The sequence below is a fragment of the Dipodomys spectabilis genome, unplaced genomic scaffold (genome assembly GCF_019054845.1).
Source record: "Dipodomys spectabilis isolate Male_0828 unplaced genomic scaffold, ASM1905484v1 ptg000095l, whole genome shotgun sequence".
In the NCBI taxonomy this organism is placed as follows: Eukaryota; Metazoa; Chordata; class Mammalia; order Rodentia; family Heteromyidae; genus Dipodomys; species Dipodomys spectabilis.
The window spans coordinates 45091689-45114980 of NW_024870772.1; the positions used below are offsets into that span (position 1 = coordinate 45091689).

A 23292-nucleotide genomic window follows, 5' to 3' on the forward strand; every position below is an offset into this window, starting at 1 on the left:
CAGTTTACAAAGGCAAGTACTGTGATTGGATTCACACTAAATTCTCTGCCTGCATCTGTACCTAGCCTTCCAATAATATTGAAAGGATGTTCATCAAAGTTAAAGGGTGGCTATTTCTAGGAATGGGACTTGGAGCCATTTACCTTCTTCTCTGTTTTTCATTCGTGTTTTCTTTGTAAACTCCAAACAAATAATATAAGGATCAACTTTGCAGATCTGGTTTGGTTTGGATTTTTTGAGACAGGGTCTCACTATGCAATCAAGGCTGGCCCACAGCTCACAATCCTTTGGCTTCTGCCTTTTGATCTTAATGTGCTTTTCAAAGTGGTTGTGGTAGCTATAGACTATAACCAACACACTGTACTCACTTCATTATAGTAAAATGAATATTTGCTAAATTGAGGAGACAGATCACAATCTCTTTGTCTTCTATTTTATCCTTTTGTACAATTAATGTACATTATACTCTATCCTATGATTTTGTAAGGCAAGATTTCAAAATAATGTATATCATAAGGGTCATTTAATTTCTACAGTCTTTCTGATCAAAATACTACTTGGCATTCTGGTGACCCTGGGTGGGCTTCTAGAAAATAACTTGAACCTTTCCCAACAAGTAACATTGTTACAGCTCAGTGATGACAGCATTGGAAAGGAACATGCAGTACCTCATTTGTCAGCATCCTCCCCGATTTTGCAGATAAAAACAAAAGATGCCAAAATAAGCTGGAAAGCCATGGAACAGCAGAGAGCTGCATATTCCAACTTGTATAGGATTGAGTTTCCCACAGTCACATGTCAATAGACAGTTCTCCCCAAAAGCACAAGTTTTGGGCAGTAAGTGAGTAGTCACCAGAAAATTCTATAAATACATTCACAGGTTACTCTTTGTGTTTTTCAACTGAAGGCCTTGTGCAGAGTAGGTTACTCTACTACTAAAACCAGGCCCATAGGGTGCTCCTATAAAAGCCCATTCCATATTCTTAGTTTCTTACTCTGTGGCTCTAAGGTAAAATGAGCAAATAGAATGAATGAAGTAAGAAGTTCTACTCATTGGGCAGTTACCTAGTACTGCCTCTGTGGGGCAAGAGCTTTTTACATGTATCAAGATTTCTCAATCCAGCATTATCACCATCTTCATATTGGGGACCTGTCCTGTGCCACAGAACACTGAGCAGCATCCTGGTTTAGTGGCCCATTCATAAAAACCACAAATGTCTTCAGATATTAGATGGCCCTGAGAATCACTAATGATGCAGTTCTAGCTTCCGAAGTAGATACATTTTTTGAGGATAGATTGAATTGCACATATTGTTTTTGTAAAGTTTGATAAAATAGCATTTCCTAAGATAATGCTCTTCATTTTTTAACTAAAAATGTATAGTTTGACCAGTGCCAGTGGCTGATGCCTGTAATCCTAGCTACTCAGGAGACTGATATCTGAGGTTTGCAGTTTGAAGCCAGTCTGGGCAGAAAAATCCATGAGACTCTTACCTCCAATTATTGACCAAAAAAGTAGAGCTGTAGCTCAAATGGTAGAGTGATACTCTTGGGCAAAAAAGCTCAGGGACAGTGTCAAGGTCCTGAGTTCAAGCCTAGGACTGGCATACACACATACATACACACACACACACACACACACACACACACACACACACACACACACACACACACTCACTCACACAAAGTATACTTCATTGTTTCACATATAATGTCAAATAAGTATTTAATTATTAAGAAGCTCTGTCTATGTTAACATATAACATAACTGGAAAGTGTTATGACTTGGGAAATTAAGACATATGTTTTATAACTTCAGAAATGGTTTAGGGTCATTATACCTGAGAGACAGCTGATGCCTATAGCAAAAGATAACTTTACTAATAATCTGCACAAGTAGAGAAGCAGAGTATCCCACCTAGACTTTCACATACATATATATGCATATATATATTGCTTCAATAAAGGAAGTAAACAAAATGAAACATATAAAATTAATGCCCAATGAGCTGACACAGAAGAATAGGATTAATGGCAGTATATAACTTAAAATTAAACAACCACACTGCCTGAGGCATTCAACTTACAGGAAAGTATTTCTGAACAACACCAAAATCGACAAAACCGATTATAATCCATACCACCAACGTCAAAGTTGAAATGATGATGATAAATGGGACAAAATATCCACTAAAGCGGTCAGCCAGTTGCTGAATAGGTGCCTATGAAGATAAAACATCAAGATCATGGGAAATTAGGACAGTGAAGACATAAAGCACCACACATGTGGATGAGGGCAGGGCCCCCAGCTCCCTCATTGCCTCATTTACTGACCAGTGCTACTCAATACTGAGATTAACTTCTCAAATGAGGGACCACACTGTTTCAGCATTACCTTGGACATCTGAGCCTCTTCTACCAACTTCACAATCTGAGCCAAAGTAGTGTCATTGCCCACGTGGGTGGCTCTAATCAGCACAGAGCCATGTGCATTTATAGACCCAGCAATCACCACACTTCCAGGTTTCTTGGTGACAGGCATGGCCTCTCCTAGAAGTGGAGAAGAGACATGGTCACTTGGCTTGCCCTACTCAGCATCACAAGGCTTATTGACTGCTGAAGAAAATATGGAACAAGCCACCTAACCTGTGATAAGGGACTCATCAGCCATGGTATTGCCTTCTAGAACTTTCCCATCCACTGGGAACTTGCCCCCAGGCACGACCTTGATGATGTCACCCCGCTGTACCAGCTCCATGGGTACTTGCTCCTCTCTGCAATAGATGCTACTCAGGTCATACACAGCAACTCCCAGCAACCCCCCCCCCCTCCCTGTGTGTTACCAGGTCAGCTTCTAGACTGACCATGGAACAAGACACATTACACAGCTGCCCTCTGTATCTAAGGGTTCTATACCCACAGATGCAAGCTAACTTCACTCCAAAAATACAGTAAAGGGCTGTGTTAGGTAGCTTAGTGGTGAGTGCTTGTTTGGCATGCATCAAGCTCCAGGTCCCACCATCAACAATAGTAACAACAACATAAACACATACACAAACTCAAGATAAAAAACCTACATTTGTACTACGGCTTTTCTTATTATTCTCTAAATAACACAATGTTGCGACTATTTACATGGCATATACATTGTAGTAGGTATTTTAAGTCACCTAGGTGCATGATTGGCAATATACAAGAGTATATAGAGTATATATGCAAACATGACTCCATTTTATATTCGGGACTTGAGTGTGGGAAGGTTTTAGTGTCTGTATAGGTCCAAGAATCAGTTTCCACTGACACCAAGGGATGACTGTATGTGCTTTACTCAGAGCAACAGATGCGAGCAGAGCTGAGTCTCCCTGGCCTGTTGAGGACAGCAAATTTTACCCTAAGGAGAGAAAAGGTGAACCACTGCCAGACTTTCTGCCACTGAGAAATACAGGTAGGTTTATTTCTCAAGAAAGGTCCTATTTGGGGCTGGGAAGCTGGCTCAGTGGTAGAGTGCTTGCCTTTCATGCATGAGGCCCTGGGTTCGATTCCTGAGTACACATAAGCAGAAAAAAACACAAGTGGTGCTGAGCTCAAGTGGTAGAGCACTAGCCTTGAGCTGAATAGCTGAGGGACAGTACCCGCCCAGAGTTCAGGCACCATGACTGACCGAAAAAAACAAAAAGAAAGAAAAGAAAAAAAAAGAAAGGTCCTATTTGAAGTGGTATCTAGAAGCAGACAAACTGGAAGCAGAAGGCTGATAAAGAGAGAGGTAAACAGCATGGGGCAATGGAAATAGTGGCAACCTTGAAGATGGAGAAATGAGGATCAAGAGGCTGGAGGTCAGGTGTGTGTGGATGAGGGAAGGGAAGGAGCAGCAAGAGGTCCACTGGAAGCTGTGTGGTAATAGAAAGGCGAGGAGATGACAGATAGGCTGGGAGCCCTCTCCATCTACAAGAGAAAGCTCTCCCTGCAGGTGATCCTGAGATCTGGAGGGAGGTTTGATAATGAGCTCCACACAGCTGGTGCTGGAAGATATAGAGAGATGACATGTCCCAGTGAGCCTGTAACAGAATACAGTCCAACAATGAAACCTAGAGGTCAGCCTCCCACAGGATAAGTATGAAGGTCACATAGCAAGCAGACAAAGCAGCAGCAGCAGCAGCAAAGGATTTCAGTCTGCTATGTAGTCAGACCTATAAGTGCTACACCACCCAAGAAATGACAGGTGTCCTGGCAAAAGGACAGAGGGACAAAGAGGCCTGAGCCTTTAAAAGGAACTAGCTAGTACAGAAAACTCTGACAGTCTGCATGAAGGGACAAGGACCTATCTCTACAGCAGATTAAGGACATGTGCCAACATGCTTGGCTTCCAGCAATAATGATACTGATAATTACCTTTGGTATAAGACAGTCTCATGAGGAAGATAAACACTACTCCCATTTCTACTACTCTTTCAGATTGATGGCCTCTATCCTGGAATCTTCCACATCTTGCAAGGAAAGTTGTTCCAAGTTCTCTGGGGAGTCTTCTTCACCTTTTACCAGACTTCCTCTCCTAATTCCTGTAATGTCAGCTGTCTGTACCTCTCATTCACCATTTAGCATCCACCTTCAACCATTACCTGCAGTATGTTATGGATTGAGTGTCCTCACCTACTCTTGCAAGGTTCAAGGCAATGTCTCTACCCAATCCACCCATGGAAACATAAACTGATCTCAAGCTCTGCTGATAAATACAACCTACCTGATGATTAAGTTGTCCTCACCAAGGGTCACAACTGTGGCTTCTGTGGCTTGGAGGGACATGAGTTTGGCAAGGGCTTCTGAAGTTTTGCTCTAGGAAATAAGCAGACTATGATAAGAGAGCTACTGACTAGTCTCACACCCACAAACATGCTCAAAAGTGCTGGTGTGGATGAGCAGCCCTGGTGAGAGAGACTTTAACACAGACATACCACACAACCAAGGCTCTGTGGGGACAGGGGTGACCAGGCAGCTGTGTAGTCGCCAGCACACAGCATGCAAAGCCTGAGCAATTCCACTTCAGAAGGATAATAACTGAATCTCTCTTGGAGCCCTAACAGAATTTCTTCCAGGGCCTGAGTCCTACTTTTTATATAGGCTCTGTTACAATGCTGGGCACAGCACAGGTGTGAAAAATGGCCTGCAGCTGAGGCAGAGGTGTGGGCTCTACACAAATGAGTCTGCACTCAGGACTAAGAGACCAGGAAGGTCAGAGTTCTTTCCATTGCACAATATACCTGTTCAAAGGTTTCATAATTAACCAGATTAGCTGGGATTTCAGAAGTAGCAACCAAGTTGGAGATTAGTGACCACACCACCTAATTATATGGAGGTTTCAGATTTCTTTAAGTCTAAATCAGGTGCAATGAGTAATTCTCTATGAAGGGCTCAGATGGACTAAGGTTTGTATTTCTGAAGGACCTACTTGGATCTTACCTAGTACCTACCTTTGCCACGTGTTCTAGCCACCGGCCCAGGGCAATGAACACGAAGAGCATGGGGGGAGTGTCGAAGAAGGTCACAGGGCTCTTCTCAGCCTTCTCGGCAACTGCAACCACCAGGATGATGAGGGAGTAGACATAGGCGATGGTTGTGGCCAATACAATGAGCACATCCATGTTGGCTGACTTGTGTCTGAGAGATTTGTAGGCCTGAACATAGAAGTACCACCCACCAAGGAACTGGAAGCCAAGCACAGTGAAAACTTGTCAACAAACAGGGCGTAGATTTCCTGCCCCCCGGTGATAGCTAACATTTTAGGTATCTGTGCAAATCAGAAATCACTTTGGCCACAGTGATTTGTCATTGAGGAAACTTAATTTTCTTTTTTGAGATAGAGTTTAATTGTATGTCCCAGGCTGGCTTTGAACATGAGACCTGCTTCAAGCTCCCTATAAAACCTACTTTATGATTTAGAGGACTACTGGCCATATAAATGAAGGGTGGGAAAAGACTTCTAAAACCCAGAGAACATGATATAAATGTTCACTGATAAGAGAGTCATAAAAATGGTCAAAAGAATCATAGTTCACTTATTTTATGGATACATGTAATACAGTCTTGAAATAAGATTAGTGTAATGCAGTCTCAAAAGAGAAGATATTTTATCGGTGAATCATTGGCATAGAAGATGCCCACAATATGAGAATAAATGAAAAAAGCCAATATACATCAGTATTCTCACATGGTCCTGCACCCATTAACAAGCACAAGTGTGTTTCAGGTTAACAGGCCAATATGTATTCATGTACATACAAGTATACATGGGACCTGGAAAGATATAAGTCCACTTCTAAGTGTGCTGCAGAAACACTTGGGAACAGGACTGGGCCAATACTTGCAATGGATAGAACTGATTACAATAAATGTAAAGTATATTTGTAATTGAAAATAAAATATAGAAAAAAAAAAACTTCAGCCTACAAATGTTGGCCCTCAACTAATCCCAACAGTCCATCATTAACTTAAAGAGTTTAGTTTTATATTCTAAGATATATTCAGAGTTTCCTTCAGAAACATGCTTGGGGGCCTTAATATCACTACTACAACAGATATCTTTACCAAGCTGGTAGCTGTTAAATGATTAATTTACTCAAAGGTAAGAGCCACATCTGCTGTACAAGATAGAACATTTAGCTGGGTGTTGGTGGCTCTCACAGGTAATCCTAGCTACTCAGGAGGCTGAGATCTAAGGATTGTGGCTCAAACCCAGCCGGGGCAGACTCTTCAATAAACACCAGAAAACTGAAAGTAGCACTGTGGCTCAAGTGATAGAGCGCTAGCCTTGAGCTGAAGAGCTGAGGGACAGCGCCCAGGCCCAGAGTTCAAGTCCCACAACCAAAAAAAAAAAGATAGAATGTTTAAGGAAAGGGTGAGTTCTAGGAGCATCTGGCTGTTGCTTCTAATGTCAAAGGTAACTTAAACAGGAAACACAAATTTTGGGCATGAGGTCTGGAGATGTAGCTCGGTGGCATAGCACTTGCCTGGTATGTATGAGGTCCTAGGTTCTATATTCAACACCATGAAAAAGGGAGGGAGAAGAGGGAGTTAGGGACATACAGCTTTACCAATCTTGCAGGCAGGGGGTGGATATCACAGGGAGTTTTGATCCTTTGCAAATCAAGTGGGAAAACAGACAGCAAAACCAGGCCCTACATCACCTGCTGGTCACAAGGCAGCAACTGTCTGGAGGCGGGACAGGAAGACTGCCAACTAAGGACTGTGTGAGCAGAAGAGTTCAGAGATGAGCCATGCTCAGAGGGCAGAGGTTTTACCAGCTTTCTAATACATACCTGGACAAAGGTACACAAGATGAAGAAGACAAGATTGAGGATGGACAGTCCTGGGATGATGTTGTGGTCCAGGGCCATGGCTTCATGAGGATCCTTGCTGGGTATTAACATATAGATCATTAAGCCCATGACAGGGATGCCAAACACCAGGCTGCACAGGAAAGACTTCTTCCACCTGGAAGGAAAACACAACCACACAGACAATTAAGGTATACTAGGCACATGGAGTAAGGCAGGTCTTCTGAGGACTTAGTTTAAGGCTTTGTTTTGTCACACATCTGGGGCAGAGACCCAAGGGATAAAACAAAAGTACAGCTCTTTACCACATTGCCATCCAAGGGACAGTCTAAAGGTCTACATATCACTGTAAAGATAGCCAGGAAATGTTAAGGCCTAGCCCTGCCTTCACATAGCTGATATGTGACCTCCAATCTATAGGAGAAGCAACTGAGGCAGAAACTGAGAATCCAGCCCTAAAGAGGTCAATTCCTTCATCAATAGCTGCCTACCACTCAATTTTCAAAACACACTTTAACAGACCCCAGAGGAAAAACCAGATTAAAACAGTATGTATTAGTATAAGCTAACCTGCACAATCTTTATAGACTTTGAGACAGAATATCATTATGTAGCCCAGACTGGTCTTGAACTTGCAATCATCTGCCTGAGCCTCCTAAGTGTCAACATTACAGAAGTGGACCATAATGTCAATGCTCATGTTCAATTTTCAAACAAATATTTAAAATTGAGTGAGAATAGAGAGGCTGTCCAGCACCTGTCTGAAACTTCACATTAGCCGTAGCACCCATGACATTCCAACCATACAACCACCATGCAAATAAAGTCTGAGAATACAATAGCTGAAAAAAAGCTAAACTTTCCCCCCTCAATTCTTCCCTTTCAATTTAAACACAGTGCATACATTAGTCATTTAAATTTAACTACTTAGTTAAAATTAAATGAAAGTTTAATAAAATTCTACTCCATACACACACACACTAGATGTATTTTGAGTTCTCACTAGCCATGGTACAATGGCTGCCACACTGGGCAATGCAGACATAGCACACTGCTATCCTTGCAGAAATATCTACAGACAACACTGTTTCAGATAGGTGCCACCCAAGGGTAAAGGCAGCTGATATAGGTGGAAGGAACCATGGGAGCAAGGACAAGCATGAAAATATTTGCATATCATGAGCCACAGAGTTGGCATGAGGGGAAGACGAACACTTAGATGAGGGCTGCACTTTATCTTTTGGTTCTACCTACTGCTTTATTTCCATCTTGTGATCCAAGTGATGGGCGTTGGGCCTTCTCTGTGCCAGGGAAGCATGAAAGCCAATTTCCTTGTGATTAAAAGAGAAGGGTGGGGAAGAAGGGTGAGGTACTTGTTAAACATGCATCAGTGGCAGCAACCATTTCCAGCTCTGCAAATAGAAAGTGCATTTCAAAGTACCCCCAGAGACTCTAGTGGTTCTCCTCTTATAAGCCCTTAACCCACACTGGCTGATAATCTTGATGCCATCTATCCTGGGAGACCATATACCAGGCCCAAGGAGATGGAGCCCAGTGGTAACTCCTGTCCCTACAATTAAGACACTAGGTCCTGGTAAGGTAACTCTGCCAAGCCCCAAAGCTGATCAGGTTGACCTATAAACTCCTAACTTTTGAGTTAAGAAATCCCAAATATCTTCGTAATCTGGTTCTTTCACCCATGTAAGAGGAAAGCTAAGGTCACAGAAAGCAAAGGTCAGAGAAGTTAAGTATTTTGCTCAAAATGGCAGTGCTATTGAGAAGAACTATTGAGAAGAACTAAGTCCCTGGTGCTCCTGTATAAATATACACAGGGAAATTCTCAGCAGGAAATGTCTCCCCAGCAAAGTACAGAACAGATAGGGGCCTCAGAATGCTGGGCCTGGAGTTCTCACATGGAAATGAAAAATGGTGAGAAAAAAACAACCAAGACATGTAAGTTAGATCCTCTCACCATCTAATTATAGTAGGAAAAGCTGCCTGAAGGATGTAGGTATGGAGGCCAGGCAATATGCCAATATTTCTCAAGTAAGAACAGAGGGGTCTTTACCATGATGCAGGCTGAGTGGAGTCTGGTGAGGGTATTAGAAACCAGAAAGGGTAACAGACATATCTGAACTCCCTCCTCCTCTCTGCCTGGCCTCTCCTTCCCATTTGCTATATGAGTGTGTGCCTTAGCCTCACCCATGCCATGGCTCCTGTTCTTGGAAGCAACTGCATCTGGGTAGAAGTGCCATTCAGAACCTGAGAGCTGGGCACTTCTGTCCTAACTGATGAAGCAGATTTGTGGCCAGCCTCTGAGAGGAGGCAATATAACAATAATACTGCCCTGTTTAGAGCTGGGCTGGCCCATAAACAGGCAGCAGCTCTCTCTAAGGCCACATACGCAGAGAAATTAGGAAGAGCATGGCATGAAGCCTGCTGTAGGATGTTTTATTTCCGAACTAGTTGTTCTCACTAAACATCATTTAGCCATTTAGCTGTTACAAATTAATCTTGTTTAGTTTGATTGGCTTAACCCACTTCAATCACCACCCATGCTCACTCTTTCATGGTGTGCTGTCACCTTGACCTTAAAGAGGAATGCAGGTCTGTTAACAAACTGAGAGAAGAAAGAGGTATGACAGGCATGATATTTTAATACCAGAGTAAAAGTGACCAAACTTTTCTAATAATACAGACCTAGCAGAAAGACAAACTGGTAAATCATTCTGTCCAATGCTAATATCCTTTCTATGTATAGATCGCTGGCAAAGGCATAAATAATATTTTTAAATTGGCATTAGCTAAGTTAACCCTACATACCAGGTATCCTGGTGACACTGATGCTTCTCAACAAACATTTGAAATTAAAAACAACAAAATGTCTTCTCCCCTCATCCTTTTCTTACTCATTGACTGACATTCTCCCTCAGACTATTGGGTACTTATCTCCTCGCATTAATTCCCAATGACTGACCTTTGTCTCTGATTCAACTTCCTCATTTTTTTCCTTTCTGGTTAACTATATTTTCTCATTTTCCCACAAAGGTAAGAATTGTTTCATGAATGAATTACCTCAATAATTTTTACAATGTCCCGTGGACCAATGATTTCAGGATCAAACTGCACATGGGCTTTGCTGGTGGCCAGGGCCACAGAGGCATAGGTAATGCCATTTGTCCTGGTGAGCTTGGACTCTATGTTGTGGACACAGGAAGCGCAGGTCATTCCTGTGATCTGAAAGATAGGACAGGAGCCACAGGCTCATGACTGAGAGGAGCCTTTCAGAGTCATATCAGGCAGAGTTGAGTGCCAGCTACAATCCTTCCTTCCCTACAAAACATTCCCAGAGTCTGTTCTGAATCACTGTGGTCTGCATTGTGAAACACCTCTTTAGAGACTATAGATGAATGAACATCTCTGCAGCAAGTGGGCCAGAATTCTAACCACAGTCTATGGTACCGCTGCCACACCATTCTGTGTATCCTGATAGGAGATATAGGGCTTGTACATGTGACCTGCCATTCCTGGAATATGAACTAGTCAAATCTAAATGATCCACTCACTTGATATGCATGTTCACTATTCCCTAGAATACTAACCAACTAAATACAGAAGTTATTTAGCTGAATGACAGAGAGTTTGAATAGTACGTATGGAAGCCCTGGGACTGGCCCTGCAACAAATCAATCAATATAGATGTTCACAAACAATGTTTATGACAATGTGATGACAACTATTGCTAAATAGTTTTCAAAAAGAAAATCCCCATCTTTTTCAATAATACTTTTTTTTGGTAACCAGGCTTGAACTCAGGGATTCAAGCCTAGAACTAGGGCTCTATCACTTGCATCACACCCCTAGTCCAGCCTTTTTGCTAACTGTAGATAGAAGCTTGTGGATTTTTCTGCCAGGCTGGCTTTGAACTGAATACTCAGATCTCAGCCTCCTGAGTAGCAGGGATTGATTATAGGTGTGAGACACTGGTGACCAGCTTTCAGTAATATTCTTGATTTGAGTTTTCCATATAGTAGTCTGAATTGCCCAAGGAGTTCACATGTGGTCCTGGAGGTTTGCAGCAGGGACCCTCACCTCTAGCCCAGCAAGTATGAACACTGCCCTCCAGCTCCCAGTAGAGGGTTTGTTTGTTCAACTGAGAACACAGGAACTTAGTGTGCCATTCATGTCCTCAGTACTTTTTCTTTTAAAAAACATATACTCACCATTAATGGTAGTGACTAAGTACATCAAGAAGCAAGGGACCCATTCACCTCAGTAAAACAGCATTGCTCAATTCTTTGGGGGTTTCTTCTAAGTCTTTCTTTGTTGATGCAAAAATAGCTTTGTTCAGAAGTGCTTTTCAACAAAGCATACTATAAATACCAGGATTATCTATTGCTTTCAATGACTTGTTGACTACAAGTTGAAATAGGGGCAGAGAACAGCCACCCTCCCAAACACAGCTGGGAGCAAGCACACCTGAGGCATTCACTTCAGATTGAGTGCTTCGGGTTACTTTGGACACTAATTAATGATCTTTTGAACACCCATATGCTTCCGGGCCCCTCTATTTCTGTGTGTTTTGTGTGACAAAGTACAGAACTCAGGACCTTGTACATGTTAGGCTAATACTCTACACTAAGCCATACCTCTAGCCCATCTGTCATTCAATGGCACTAGCTACCTCCAAGAACTCACCTATTCTGTCTAGAAACATCTACAGACAGCAGAGTTTCTCTTCAGGCTTGAAGGATTGTGATTTCACTCAATCTTCTCCAGTCTGCCATACTTAGCACAGCCCCCTCCCTACTTCTCTTTTCTCTACCTCCTGTGCCTTGACATTTCTTCCTCCTGACCCTGAGTGTATGTGGTAGGAGGGCCTCCTCAGACATTCTAACAAAGTGACTTTCCTTCACAAAACAAACATGTCAAAAAAAACCCCACAAAACCCAAACCCATGAACCACCAGAAATTATCCTAGATGGGAAAACTCAGTCATGAGGACAACTGCTGCCAGAGCCTCCATACTTACAATCATCTCGATATCACCATCAGAACAGATCTTGTCCTCCATGACTGTGGCATTAAAGCCCAGGTCCTGGACGAGCTGAGCTATTGTGGGTGGCTGGATGACTTCCGGGTTGTACTTGACCTCTGCCTTTCCCGACATCAAGGCAACCAATACAGAGACGATACCTGGAACCATTAGGTCATGGCTGTGACTCTGGGCAACATGTTTGATGACATGGTTAACATAGTCTAACACATAAAAAAAATCTCTACAGGAGCTCCTAGAGCCATAGTTCTCAAATCTTGCTGTATATGAGGATCATTTAGAGAACTCTGAACAGCAATATCTGACACTTTACCCAGACAAAGTGAGTAAATGTCTCTTAGGATGGGCACCAGACATGTTTTTAAAAGCCATGTTTTAAAAGAAAGCTGAGTGAAAGTGGTTCATGCCTGTAATGCTAACTACTTAGGAGGATGAGACCCAGAGGATCATTGTTTAAAGCCAGGCAAGGCAGAAAAGTTCTGAGCGACTCATCTAAAATGCCAGTCTGGAGGTATTATAGTTCAAGTGGTAGAGCATCAGCAGTAAGCAACCAAGCTAAGTGAGCTCCAGGCTCTGAGTTCAAACCTTGCTGCTTGAAGAAAAGGGAAAAAAGTCTTTGTGACTCTAACATACAGTCATGATTGAGAACCACTCTTCTAGGATAAAATGCTTCTCAAACATCTATAGGCCAGGCATAGTAGGACATGTCTGTAATTCCAGTTACTTGAGAGAGTGGTGGTATGTCTGTAATCCCAGCTATGAAGGAGGACTAGTAGAACTATCTCCATCTAAGGCTAGTCTCAGGCAAAAATGCAAGACACTATCTAAAATATTATTAAAGCAAAACAAGCAAGTTGGAAGTCCTGAATTAATACCTCAGAATGGCCAAAAAAAAGGGGGGGAGAGTGACATTTGAGTCATCTGTCTTGCTAAAATAGATGGTGATTCAGTGGGCTTACGATGGGGTTTGAGATTTTGCATGTCTACCCAGGCCCCCAAAATGCTGAAGCCCTAGTAATACCCACATCTGCACGCATCAAAGTGAGGGATGAGGTCTGTAACTATGTAACCTCTGTTATGAAAAAGATGTGCTTTTTTTCCCCTAATACTGGGATGCAAGGAATAAATACTTCTTCATTTCTTTTTTTTTTGGATCCGGTCATGGGGCCTGAACTCTGGGCCTGGGCGCTGTCCCTCAGCTCTTCAGCTCAAGGCTAGCGCTCTACCACTTGAGCCATAGCGCCACTTCCGGCTTTTTTCTTTTTGCTTATGTGGTGCTGGGGAATCGAACCCAGGGCCTCAGGCATAAAAGGCAAGCACTCTACCACTAAGCCACCTTCCCAGCCCCACTTCTTCATTTCTAATATTAGACTTTGAGCAAAGGAGAAGTAACCCCAAGCAAGGTATGGATGGCTCATTCTGGTACTTCTAGCTATTCAGGAGGCTTGAGATTTGAAGACTGTGGTTCAAAACCAGCCCAGGCAGGAAAGTCTGTGAGACTCTTATCTCCATTTAACTACCAAAGAGCCAGAGTGGAATTGTGGCTCAAGTGGTAGAGTGCAAAAAAGCTCAGAGACAGTACTTGTTCTGAGTTCAAGATCCGGGAATGGCATTTTAAAAAAAGTAACCACAGAAACCATCTTGCTAGGAATACTGTATTGTCAGTTTGAAGGGGAAAAAGAGCCACATGTAAGTAAATGAAATGAATGATGTGCTTCTGAAAATCTACAATAAGGGAAAAACAAGAAGTTGAAGTCAGGAACACAGGCTATGAAATTATAGACTTCATGAGTAGCTGCCAGTCCATGGGGACAAGTCCTCCTGTAACACTGAATGCTGAGATCAGAAAGCTTTATACACAATGAACAAGAGGCAAGAAAACATATTAGTCTAATTGAAGGTTAAAGGCCAGGGAATTAAGAGCAGAAAGATACAAAGATCCACTGGGTCAGGTAGAGTCATGATTAAAGCATTTACAAACACATAAGGACAGGATTTTTGCTGTACTTTTGTTCTTGAGACAGTATTGGAAATGTGGGTAGGTGGACAAAACTGGCATTTTCATAAAACTCCATGGCTTGTGAGGACAATTGGACAGACAAAATATGTGAAACTGGAACTTAGACACAAAATGAAAGTTCTTTGTTCATTTTATAAAAGGTTAATGGATGGGGATAGGGAATGTTGAATACTAGAACAAGCTAGTTGAGAATAACCATAGAATGTACCATGTGCTTTAAATTGATTTTACAAGGCAAACTTACTCAGACACACTATTTACTCAACTACTTAACTTACTCAGACTATTCGTTGTGAGTGTGTGAGTGTGTGTGTGTGTGTGTGTGTGTGTGTGTGTGTGTGTGTGTTGGTCCTGGGGCTTGTACTTGGGACCTGGATGCTGTCCCTGGGCTTCTTTTGCTCAAGGCTAGTATTCTACCAGTTAAGCCACAGCTCCACAAATGCTTTTTAGTAGTTTATTGGAGATAAGAATCTCATGTGCTTTCCTGCCCCAGCTGGCTTTATACAGTGACCCTCATATCTCAGCCTTTTGGGTAGCTAGGATTACAGGCATGAACCACCAGCACCTAGCCCAAACTATTTAAACAAAACACCCATTGTCCAAGAATGCTGAATGCTGAACCAGCATCTCTACTATTGTGTGTGTGTGTGTGTGTGTGTGTGTGTGTGTGTGTGTGTGTGTGTGTGTGTGTGTGTGTGTGTGTGTGTGTGTGTGTGTGTGTGTTCCTGTCCTGGGGCTTGGATGCAGGGCCTGAGCACTGTCCCTTAGCTTCTCCCTCAAGGCTGGCACTTTGCCACTTGAGCCACAGTTCTACTTCTGGCTTTTGGTGGTTAATTGGAGATAAGAATCTCATAGGCTTTCCTGTGTAGTCTGGCTTGGAACTATTGATCCTCAGATCTCAGCTTCCTGAGTAGCTAGGACTACATTCATAAGCCACCAGTGCCCTATATTACCTTATGATGAACTTGCCAGATTTTTAGAACTACTAAGAAACAGTCAATGGAGATTCTAAGATGAGAATACAGTTTATATACATCATTCCCAAGTTCAACATGGGTAAAGATCTCTTACCAGCTTCTTTCTGAAGATTTCTTTCTATCTTGGACACACAGGATGCACAGGTCATGCCTTTGATTTGTAAAAAGCACTTCTGTGGGGCTGCTGATCTGGTGGGTAGTGGGGTATCTAATGAGTGGCCTGGACTGTTGTTCTGAGAAAACTTTCTGGCATGAGGAATCACTTGCTGCACAGGCACAGGGGTGCTGCTTGTTGTTGGCAGCATGAAATTTCCAGCACTGTGATTTCCAGAAAGATGGGTGGTAGAATAACTCTCTGTAACAAAATGTCAAAAATCATTCAGATTAGACAATTCATCGCAATTTTGTTTTTCAGAATAGGAAAATTCAAGCTTGAAAATATTCAGTTTAAAGTTACTGGAGAGGTGCCCAGAGACAACGAAGTATAATTACAGATCCAGGAAAGCATACCAATTCTTCAGGGTTGACTGTTCTGAGTAGCTGAACATTGTAATTAGATGCTACTGCTAACAATAATGATGATGTTGATGGTGATGATGATGGCAATGACTCACTAGGTACTCTGCAAAAGCACTTTACGTATAATAACCTCCCTAATTCTTAATATAGCTCTGTATGTTAAATACCATTATCCCTATTTATAGATGAAGAAATGAATCACAAGAAATTAATGTATCTCAAAGTAATGAAGTGAGCTTGATGTGGGTCTGGTTAACTCCAGGTCTGAACTGTGGCCAGTACTTCATTCGTACTAGTTGAGGTCTGACTCCCTCTCCATGAGAACCACAGCTTTATTGAGATATTTGCCTTTGTCCTATTGTTTGCACAAGTTCTTTATGTAATCAAGATATGACTCCTTTGTCAATTATATGCATTGCAAATATCTCCTCCCTGTCTGTGATTTGTGTTATCACCCTTCTAATGGTGTCTTTTAGCAAACAACATATCCTGATTATTAATATAATCCAATTATCAATCTTATTTAATAGTACTTTTTATGCTCTCTTAATAGATGTCTACCTCAACATCACAAAAGTACTCATGACATTTACTTCTAGAAGAGCTAGTGTTTTAACAGACTTCTACTCTCAAGTCTCTGATACATTCAACTATTTTTTTGTGTAACAGTTTTGACCCCAACCATTATGATCCAAATCCACTGACTGAAAAGACCAGTGGTATTTGAGAAGGTTCCAGTGATACCTTTGCCATAAATTAGCTGATATTTTTTGTCTATCTTTGTGCCAAGCTTAATTTACCTAGAATAAATAAGATGAACAACTCTTGAAGAGTACTACTCTGCATCTTGAAATATATCAGAATTACTTTCCTATTGTTACTGTAATAAATTACTACAAACTTAGTGGCTTAAAGACCACATATAAATTACTTCTTATAGTCCTGCCTTTTTGAGCAGCTAAAAGACCACTTGCATTTTCAGGTTCATATAGCATACCCCTGTCTTCAAAGCTAGAAATCCCAAATCTTCCTCCAATCACCATATCTCTCTAACCAGGAAATGAGGAAAGGTACCTCATTTTTAATAACATTGATGGGACATGACTGGGCCCATTGGGATAATTTTTCTAAAACCGCAATTGTATAAGGCAGAAAGATGGAAGTGACTTTTACTGATAATAGTTCTTAATGAACTCTACATATTAACTGGCAAATTGTGTGCAATCATTTGAGGATATATATTGTGTGCATGCATGCATGCATGTACTGGAGCTTAATTTCAGAGCCTCATATTTTCACTGGGCTTTTTCTGCTCATGGCTGATGCTCTACTACTTGTGCCAAACCTCCAGTTTTGACTTTTGTTCAGGTAATTAAAGTACAGTCTCTTGGACTTTTCTGCCTGGGATGGCTTTGAACCTTGATACTCTGGTTTCAGCATCCCTTAGTAGCTAGGACTACAGGTATGAGCCACTGGCACCTGGGCTATAATACACTTTTTAGGGTCACGTAAGAGGTCATAAAGGATAGTCATCAGCATCCTAATGGCTTAACCCTGAATTAAAGTTGCCAGGGAAAACACAAGGTAGTCAAATTTAGATTTCAGACAGACTACAAATAATCTGTTGTGCAAGTTTATATGCAATGCTCTTTATTTATATTAAAGAAAGCATTCACTGTTTACATCAAATTCAAATCCAATTGGGTATTCTACATTATTATTTGCTAAACTTGAAATCCTAAGTACCTTTTGGGTCTCAATAAATCCATTTCTCCACATTCTGCCCAATGAAAATTACTTCTTTTCTTTCTAAGTATACTCAGCCAATTATTTTGTTAATATGTAGTTCAATGTCATTTCCTTGTTTGCTACCAAAAGGCTGAGGGTACTGTTGTTGAAATACTATACTTGAGACCAAACAGCAGGTACTGACTGTTGTATTTCTTACCTTTTGAGTTCAAAATCTACTGTGCTATTGTTTTCTTTATTTACTTTTATTTAAAAAATAAAAAAGATTTCTTTCCAGGGGGTAGTGACAGTGGGAAAAAAAAGAAACTAAAACCACTCCTTCCTAAAACTTGGTACCAAGGGCAAAGAATGGCTTACCTGTTCCCTACAATGATGGGTGTGCTGTCTTCAAAGGGTAAGAGGAAAGTATCACAAGAGAGAAAACTTTTTCAAGGACACAAACTCTAACATGGCTAACAGGACATGGAAAACCAAAGAGTTGCCATCCCTTGCCAGATAAGCTTTGTCTGGGTACTACAAGCAGTTCTCCCTCTTTGGGCTGTCTCCCCAGTAGCAAGGACGTCTAACTATAGGCTCTGAGGCTGCCTACTTCTACTCCACTCTACAGATTAGAAGGACATACAGGCCCTGGATCTGAAAACTAAATGGCTAAAGCACAAACATCCACAGAGCTGTCTCTCACCAAATGAGCCCCTCCAGCTGTAGTCCCAATTATTTGGGAGACTGAAGCAGGAGGATCATTTGAGCCCAGATGCCTGAGGTCAGTTTGTATAACATAATGAGATCCTACCTCAAAAAAAGAAAGCACTATTTCCCTCCTCATCTTTAGCCTCTCTGTCCCCCTCTTCACCTCTGCCTTGCCTAAGTTATACTGATGGCCTCTACCACACAGGCTGGGCTCCCACCTTCCCATGTACCAAAGCATGTACCATGTACCAGGGCTGGGGCCTCCGGTGGCCTCTCCCTAGTTCACTCTGAGACATACTTCCCATCTTTGCCTGTGCAGCCCTTCTCCTCCAGTCACTCACTGGTGAATTCCCCTCCCCAGATTCTACACTCAAATCTGAATCTCCAGCCCCACCTTCCACATCTGGGAGGGCTCATCCAGGTCTCTGCATCCAATTCAGATCCCTCTCCCATCACTCACAGCCTTCCTGCTGACCACAGGCTTGGTGGTTCTCATCTTTGACCTCTTGACCCTGAGCCCAGAACCAGCCTTCTGCCCTCTGCTTAGGTCATGTTGCATTTTTCTAGAGCTTCCAGACTAGGACACTGTCCAGGATGTATAAGCTTTCTCCACTTTTTTTTGTTCTGCCTTTTCCCACCCTTTCCCTCTACTTCACTGTTCTGGAGAAAACAAGTCTAGCTCATGCAGGACTCAACCTGTTGCACAGCAATGGTTTATTCTCTCTACCTTGCCTTACAACAACAAAAGCTCTTAAGACAGAATGTCTTCCCCATGCACAATCCTATAACTAGCACAGAGCTTAGTTCAGGGCAGGCAAAAAGGGTTCAAATGATGCTGTATCATAGGACTCTGAGGGAAATGAAAAGGAGAACACAGGCCAGTGAACCAAGAACAAGTAGCAGGCAGGTGGCCTCCTGGGAAATTCTGCCTGGTAACATGCCAGCATAGGAGGGGAAGTCAGGGGTCATCCCTGCTTGTGAAACTATCCCTCCTAGTTTTCTTCCTGTACAGCCATCAAAGTGAAGTCATCCTTAAAACCTACCCTTAATCCTCCCTTTGAAGAGAATGGCCTCTAAATGCTGAGTTTCTGATGCATTTACTATTTTGTTTTTTATGTACCAGAAATATCTTCTGAGCAACTAACAAGGGTCTCTTGGGCAAGAAAAGGGCCTAATGTTACCACAGTGCTGTATTTCAGAACACAGAATCATAATTCTCTCTTGAAAAGCCACCCAAATGCAAGGACTTCAGTATGTGTCAGCTACTCAAAAGGCTGCAGTCAGAAATTCCATTTCCTCTATCCTGAGATTTTAACAAATTTGGACAGGTTACAGAGCTTTACTAACTGTCAACCTGTAAAGCAGGGCTCACCTGTGCAACCACCCAGGTACTCTGTTATAGTAACAAACACCAAGAAACAACCCCAGGACATGCTTCCAATACATATCAGCTACATACCAGCCATCACTGATGCCTCAAATCCCATGTCTTCTACAGTAGCTCGGAGTTCTTCTGGATTTATTACAGAAGGATCATAAAGAATAGTTCCAGTTCCTTCAGCCAAAGAGACTGATATTTGCTGCACCCCTTCCCGCTGAGAAACCATGCCTTCAATGGACTGTACACAGGACATACAGGTCATTCCAGTGATGGTGAGCACCAAAGTACTGCATGTGCCTTGGGCCTGGTTTCTCTGCGTGGCGTCAGGAGATGAAATACTGGAAAACCTTCTCTCTGGCTCACCCCCTTCTACTCCATCAGGAAGAGAAACTTGAAAGTTCCCAGGTGGAAGTGCTTCGATGGACCTCTTCAGGGACAAAGGGGTGATCTGAGAAGGGTCATACTGTATTTGAGCAGTTTTATTCTCCAAGGACACTTGGATATTTTGAACCCCTGAGAGTTGGCCTATATTTCCTTCAATATTCAAAACACAAGATTTACAGTGCATTCCATTGATTCCAAGTTGAACGGTAGACATATGGCTTCTTTGGTCTCCCAAGGCCTCAGAGTTAGTGAAATTCTGGTTAGCAAAAACTGTCAGCCGCTTTGGGTTGGTGCTTTCTAACAGGCCAATATCAATAGGTCCAAGGCTTAAGGGAGCCATTTTGTTCTTGATAGCAGCTTCAAACCCCATATCATTGACATGGTCCCTGAGGTCTTCAGGTTGGATGAGATAAGGCTGGTAAGTGATGACTGCCTCTTGGTTGCCAAGGGAGACTTTAACTTTCACTACTCCTTGCAGTTTCCCGATCTTACTTTCAATGGAGCTGACACAGGATTGGCAGGTCATGCCCTCTACCCGGAGCTTGACCACTGCCTCCTGGGCTGGTGAGGACCTGGAGGGCCAAGAGGCAGCCTTTTTTTCTGCAATGCTGATCTCAAAGCCCATGTCCCCAATGTGATGGCAAATCTGTTGCAGACTCATGACAGCTGGCACATAGGTCACTGATGCACAGCCTTGTTCTAACAAAACCTTAATGCTCACAATGCCTTTCAGGCTAGAAACCCTGCTTTCAATGGACTTAACACATGACTGGGAAGTCATGCCCAGAATGCTGATCGTTCTGGTGGCGGTCAGAGATGAGCCAGTGCCTTCCAAACTCCCTTCATAGCCAATATTGTCAAAGGCAAAATTCTGCTTCATTCCTTGTTCCCACAGATGAGCAGGTGAAGAAGGTTTCGACAAGATCTAAAAGGAAAATAAATAACATTACTGATCCTTCAAATATTTCCTATACCATCCAATTTTGCTTAGCACAAAGAAAATGGAAAATATCCCTGGTATTAAAACTTGTAAAAGGGTAGAGAACATAGAGAGGAAAAACAAAGTTAGACATCATTTAGAAAATGAATAGGCTCCTGTGGGTTCTCTTTAGCTCTGAACGCTCTATGATTCTGAACCTAGAAAGCTGTCTGTTGGCTCAGTGCTGTGCCTTCCTAACCAGAAGATGTGGAAGGTTGCTGAAGTAGGGAAGAAGGCACAATGCAATTTAGTGCTGTCTTGTGACAGAGGCAGACTGCAATGCTTCACAATGGGAAGGCAGAGAGAGCTTCTGAGCTCTGGTTGATACCTGAATCCCCACAGAATTCTGTCCTTCCAACTCAAATTTTGAAGGTCCCGCTGAAATGCAAATTCCAGAATAGGTATTTAAGATAACACCTTAAATCTGCCCATCTTTATATAGCAGTCTATGATTTTCTTAACAGAAGTCAAATGTATTTAATAACCATTGGGCGCAGGCCTCCCAGGTCCTGAAGAGCTGGAATCTGCAAGTGGACTACAGACCTATGAAGAAAGATGTGAAGTAAACCGAAGCAAAATGAGCACTAGTGGCTAACTTAGAAGGACAGGATTAAGGAACAGGAATTGAGTTTAATGAGGAATACCACAGTCCTGCCTCCCACTGTCTTTGCCCTGGGTATTCTAGAATCTTGTTCTCTTTACCTAAAACAAGTCTGTCACCAAATTAAATGATCCTATGTATGTGTTAATCTTGGTAGTTATACAACCTAGGGTCTGTCATACATGCTAGGCATATGTTATCTTGAGCCACACTAGTCCTAGACCTATTTTCTCAATCCACCACAATACAAGCATTATTTCCTCATTTCTATACAGAATGATGTAGATATAATCATTCCACTAACAAGACAAAACTTTCCTTCCACAGGATTCCAATCTTTGGCTCTCTTACATAAGATATATAGTTTTCACAGCAGTACAAAAGATTACATGTGAGCCAGCTACCAATGTCTCAAACTTGTAATCCTAGCTACTCAGGAGGCTGAAATCTGAGGATTGAGATTCAAAGCCAGCTGGGGCAGACAAATCTGAGCCATTTTCAACTAACCAGCAAAATGCTGGAACTTGAGATGTAGGAAAGTGCCAGCAGTGAACAAAAGAGCCAAGCAAAAGTATAAGGTCCTGAGTGCAAGGGCCTACACCAGCACAAACACCAAAGAAAGGTCATTTAAAAAGTTAAATTTAACATGAGCCCAAAGGAGCTTCCGAACAGAAACTTGTTTGCAGTTGGCATTAAGTAAATACTGATTAAAATGGACTGAAACCTTTCAAACTCAAGCCCTAGGAAACCCTTTTGTATGCTGATTATCTCAGATACCTGTTACAGTAACAAAATGCTGACTGATACAGGTTTTTTGTCTTTGCAAAGTTTAGCTAGAGAGGGCTGGGAAGTTGGCTCAGTAGTAGAGTGCTTGCCTTGCATGCATGAGGCCCTGGGGTCGATTCCTCAGCACCACATAAGCAAAAAGAAAAAAGGTGGAAGTGGCGCTGTGAATCAAGTGGTAGAACACTAGCCTTGAGCTGAAGAGCTGAGGTACAGCGCTCAGGCCCAGCGTTCAGGCCCCACAACCGGACCCCCCCCCCCCTGCCAAAAAAAAAAAAGTTTAGCTAGAGACACATAAACAGAAACACTCATGTCTGTTTATATCCAATGCCTATATTCTTCACAAAGTCTCCTAGTTCATTTCTATCTTTCTAAAGGTTTACACTTTATAACTCTATGTCCAATCCTGTTTAAATAAAGAATTAAGTCTCTTAGTATGACCATAACACTGAATATTTTGATCCAATTGGGAGCTTTCTAAGGATGTTTTATAAATTCAATTCTTTTTTTTTCTTAACACCTGACTTAAAATTTTGTCACTTGCAATCATTTGAATACAATTGCATTCCATACCAGGCTCCCTCAATCTGACCCCAAAATTCTTCAAGGGTTCACTAGTGCCATTCCCTAACGCTTCCCCTCTAATATAGTCACTTACAGGCTTTTGGTACCTGTTCCCTGGGTCTACATCTCCCTTCTTTCTCAAACTCTCCATTCTATTCAGTGTTCACCTCTTCATTAGTCTTGTTGGCTCCATTCCGAAGAGTTAGGCAATCCCCTGTTATTTCTGTGTATTTAGAACATTTTTCTATGGACTTTTCCCTTCCT

General features: G+C 42.1%; 1 protein-coding gene across 1 annotated transcript in view; it reads right to left on the reverse strand.

Moving 5' to 3' along the window:
- Nucleotides 1–21020, reverse strand: part of Atp7b (ATPase copper transporting beta) — a 36682-nt gene extending 15662 nt beyond the window's left edge. Inside the window, exons 1-11 of the mRNA XM_042685863.1 lie at nucleotides 19796–21020; nucleotides 15476–15736; nucleotides 12361–12524; nucleotides 10404–10565; nucleotides 8583–8659; nucleotides 7311–7485; nucleotides 5466–5699; nucleotides 4739–4830; nucleotides 2647–2774; nucleotides 2396–2550; nucleotides 2088–2222 (exon numbers count right to left, since the gene is read on the reverse strand). Of these exons, the coding sequence (XP_042541797.1) occupies nucleotides 2088–2222; nucleotides 2396–2550; nucleotides 2647–2774; nucleotides 4739–4830; nucleotides 5466–5699; nucleotides 7311–7485; nucleotides 8583–8659; nucleotides 10404–10565; nucleotides 12361–12524; nucleotides 15476–15736; nucleotides 19796–20981 (2769 nt within the window). The 5' untranslated portion in view covers nucleotides 20982–21020. The remainder of the gene's footprint in view (nucleotides 1–2087; nucleotides 2223–2395; nucleotides 2551–2646; nucleotides 2775–4738; nucleotides 4831–5465; nucleotides 5700–7310; nucleotides 7486–8582; nucleotides 8660–10403; nucleotides 10566–12360; nucleotides 12525–15475; nucleotides 15737–19795) is intronic.
- Nucleotides 21021–23292: the final 2272 nt, after the last annotated feature.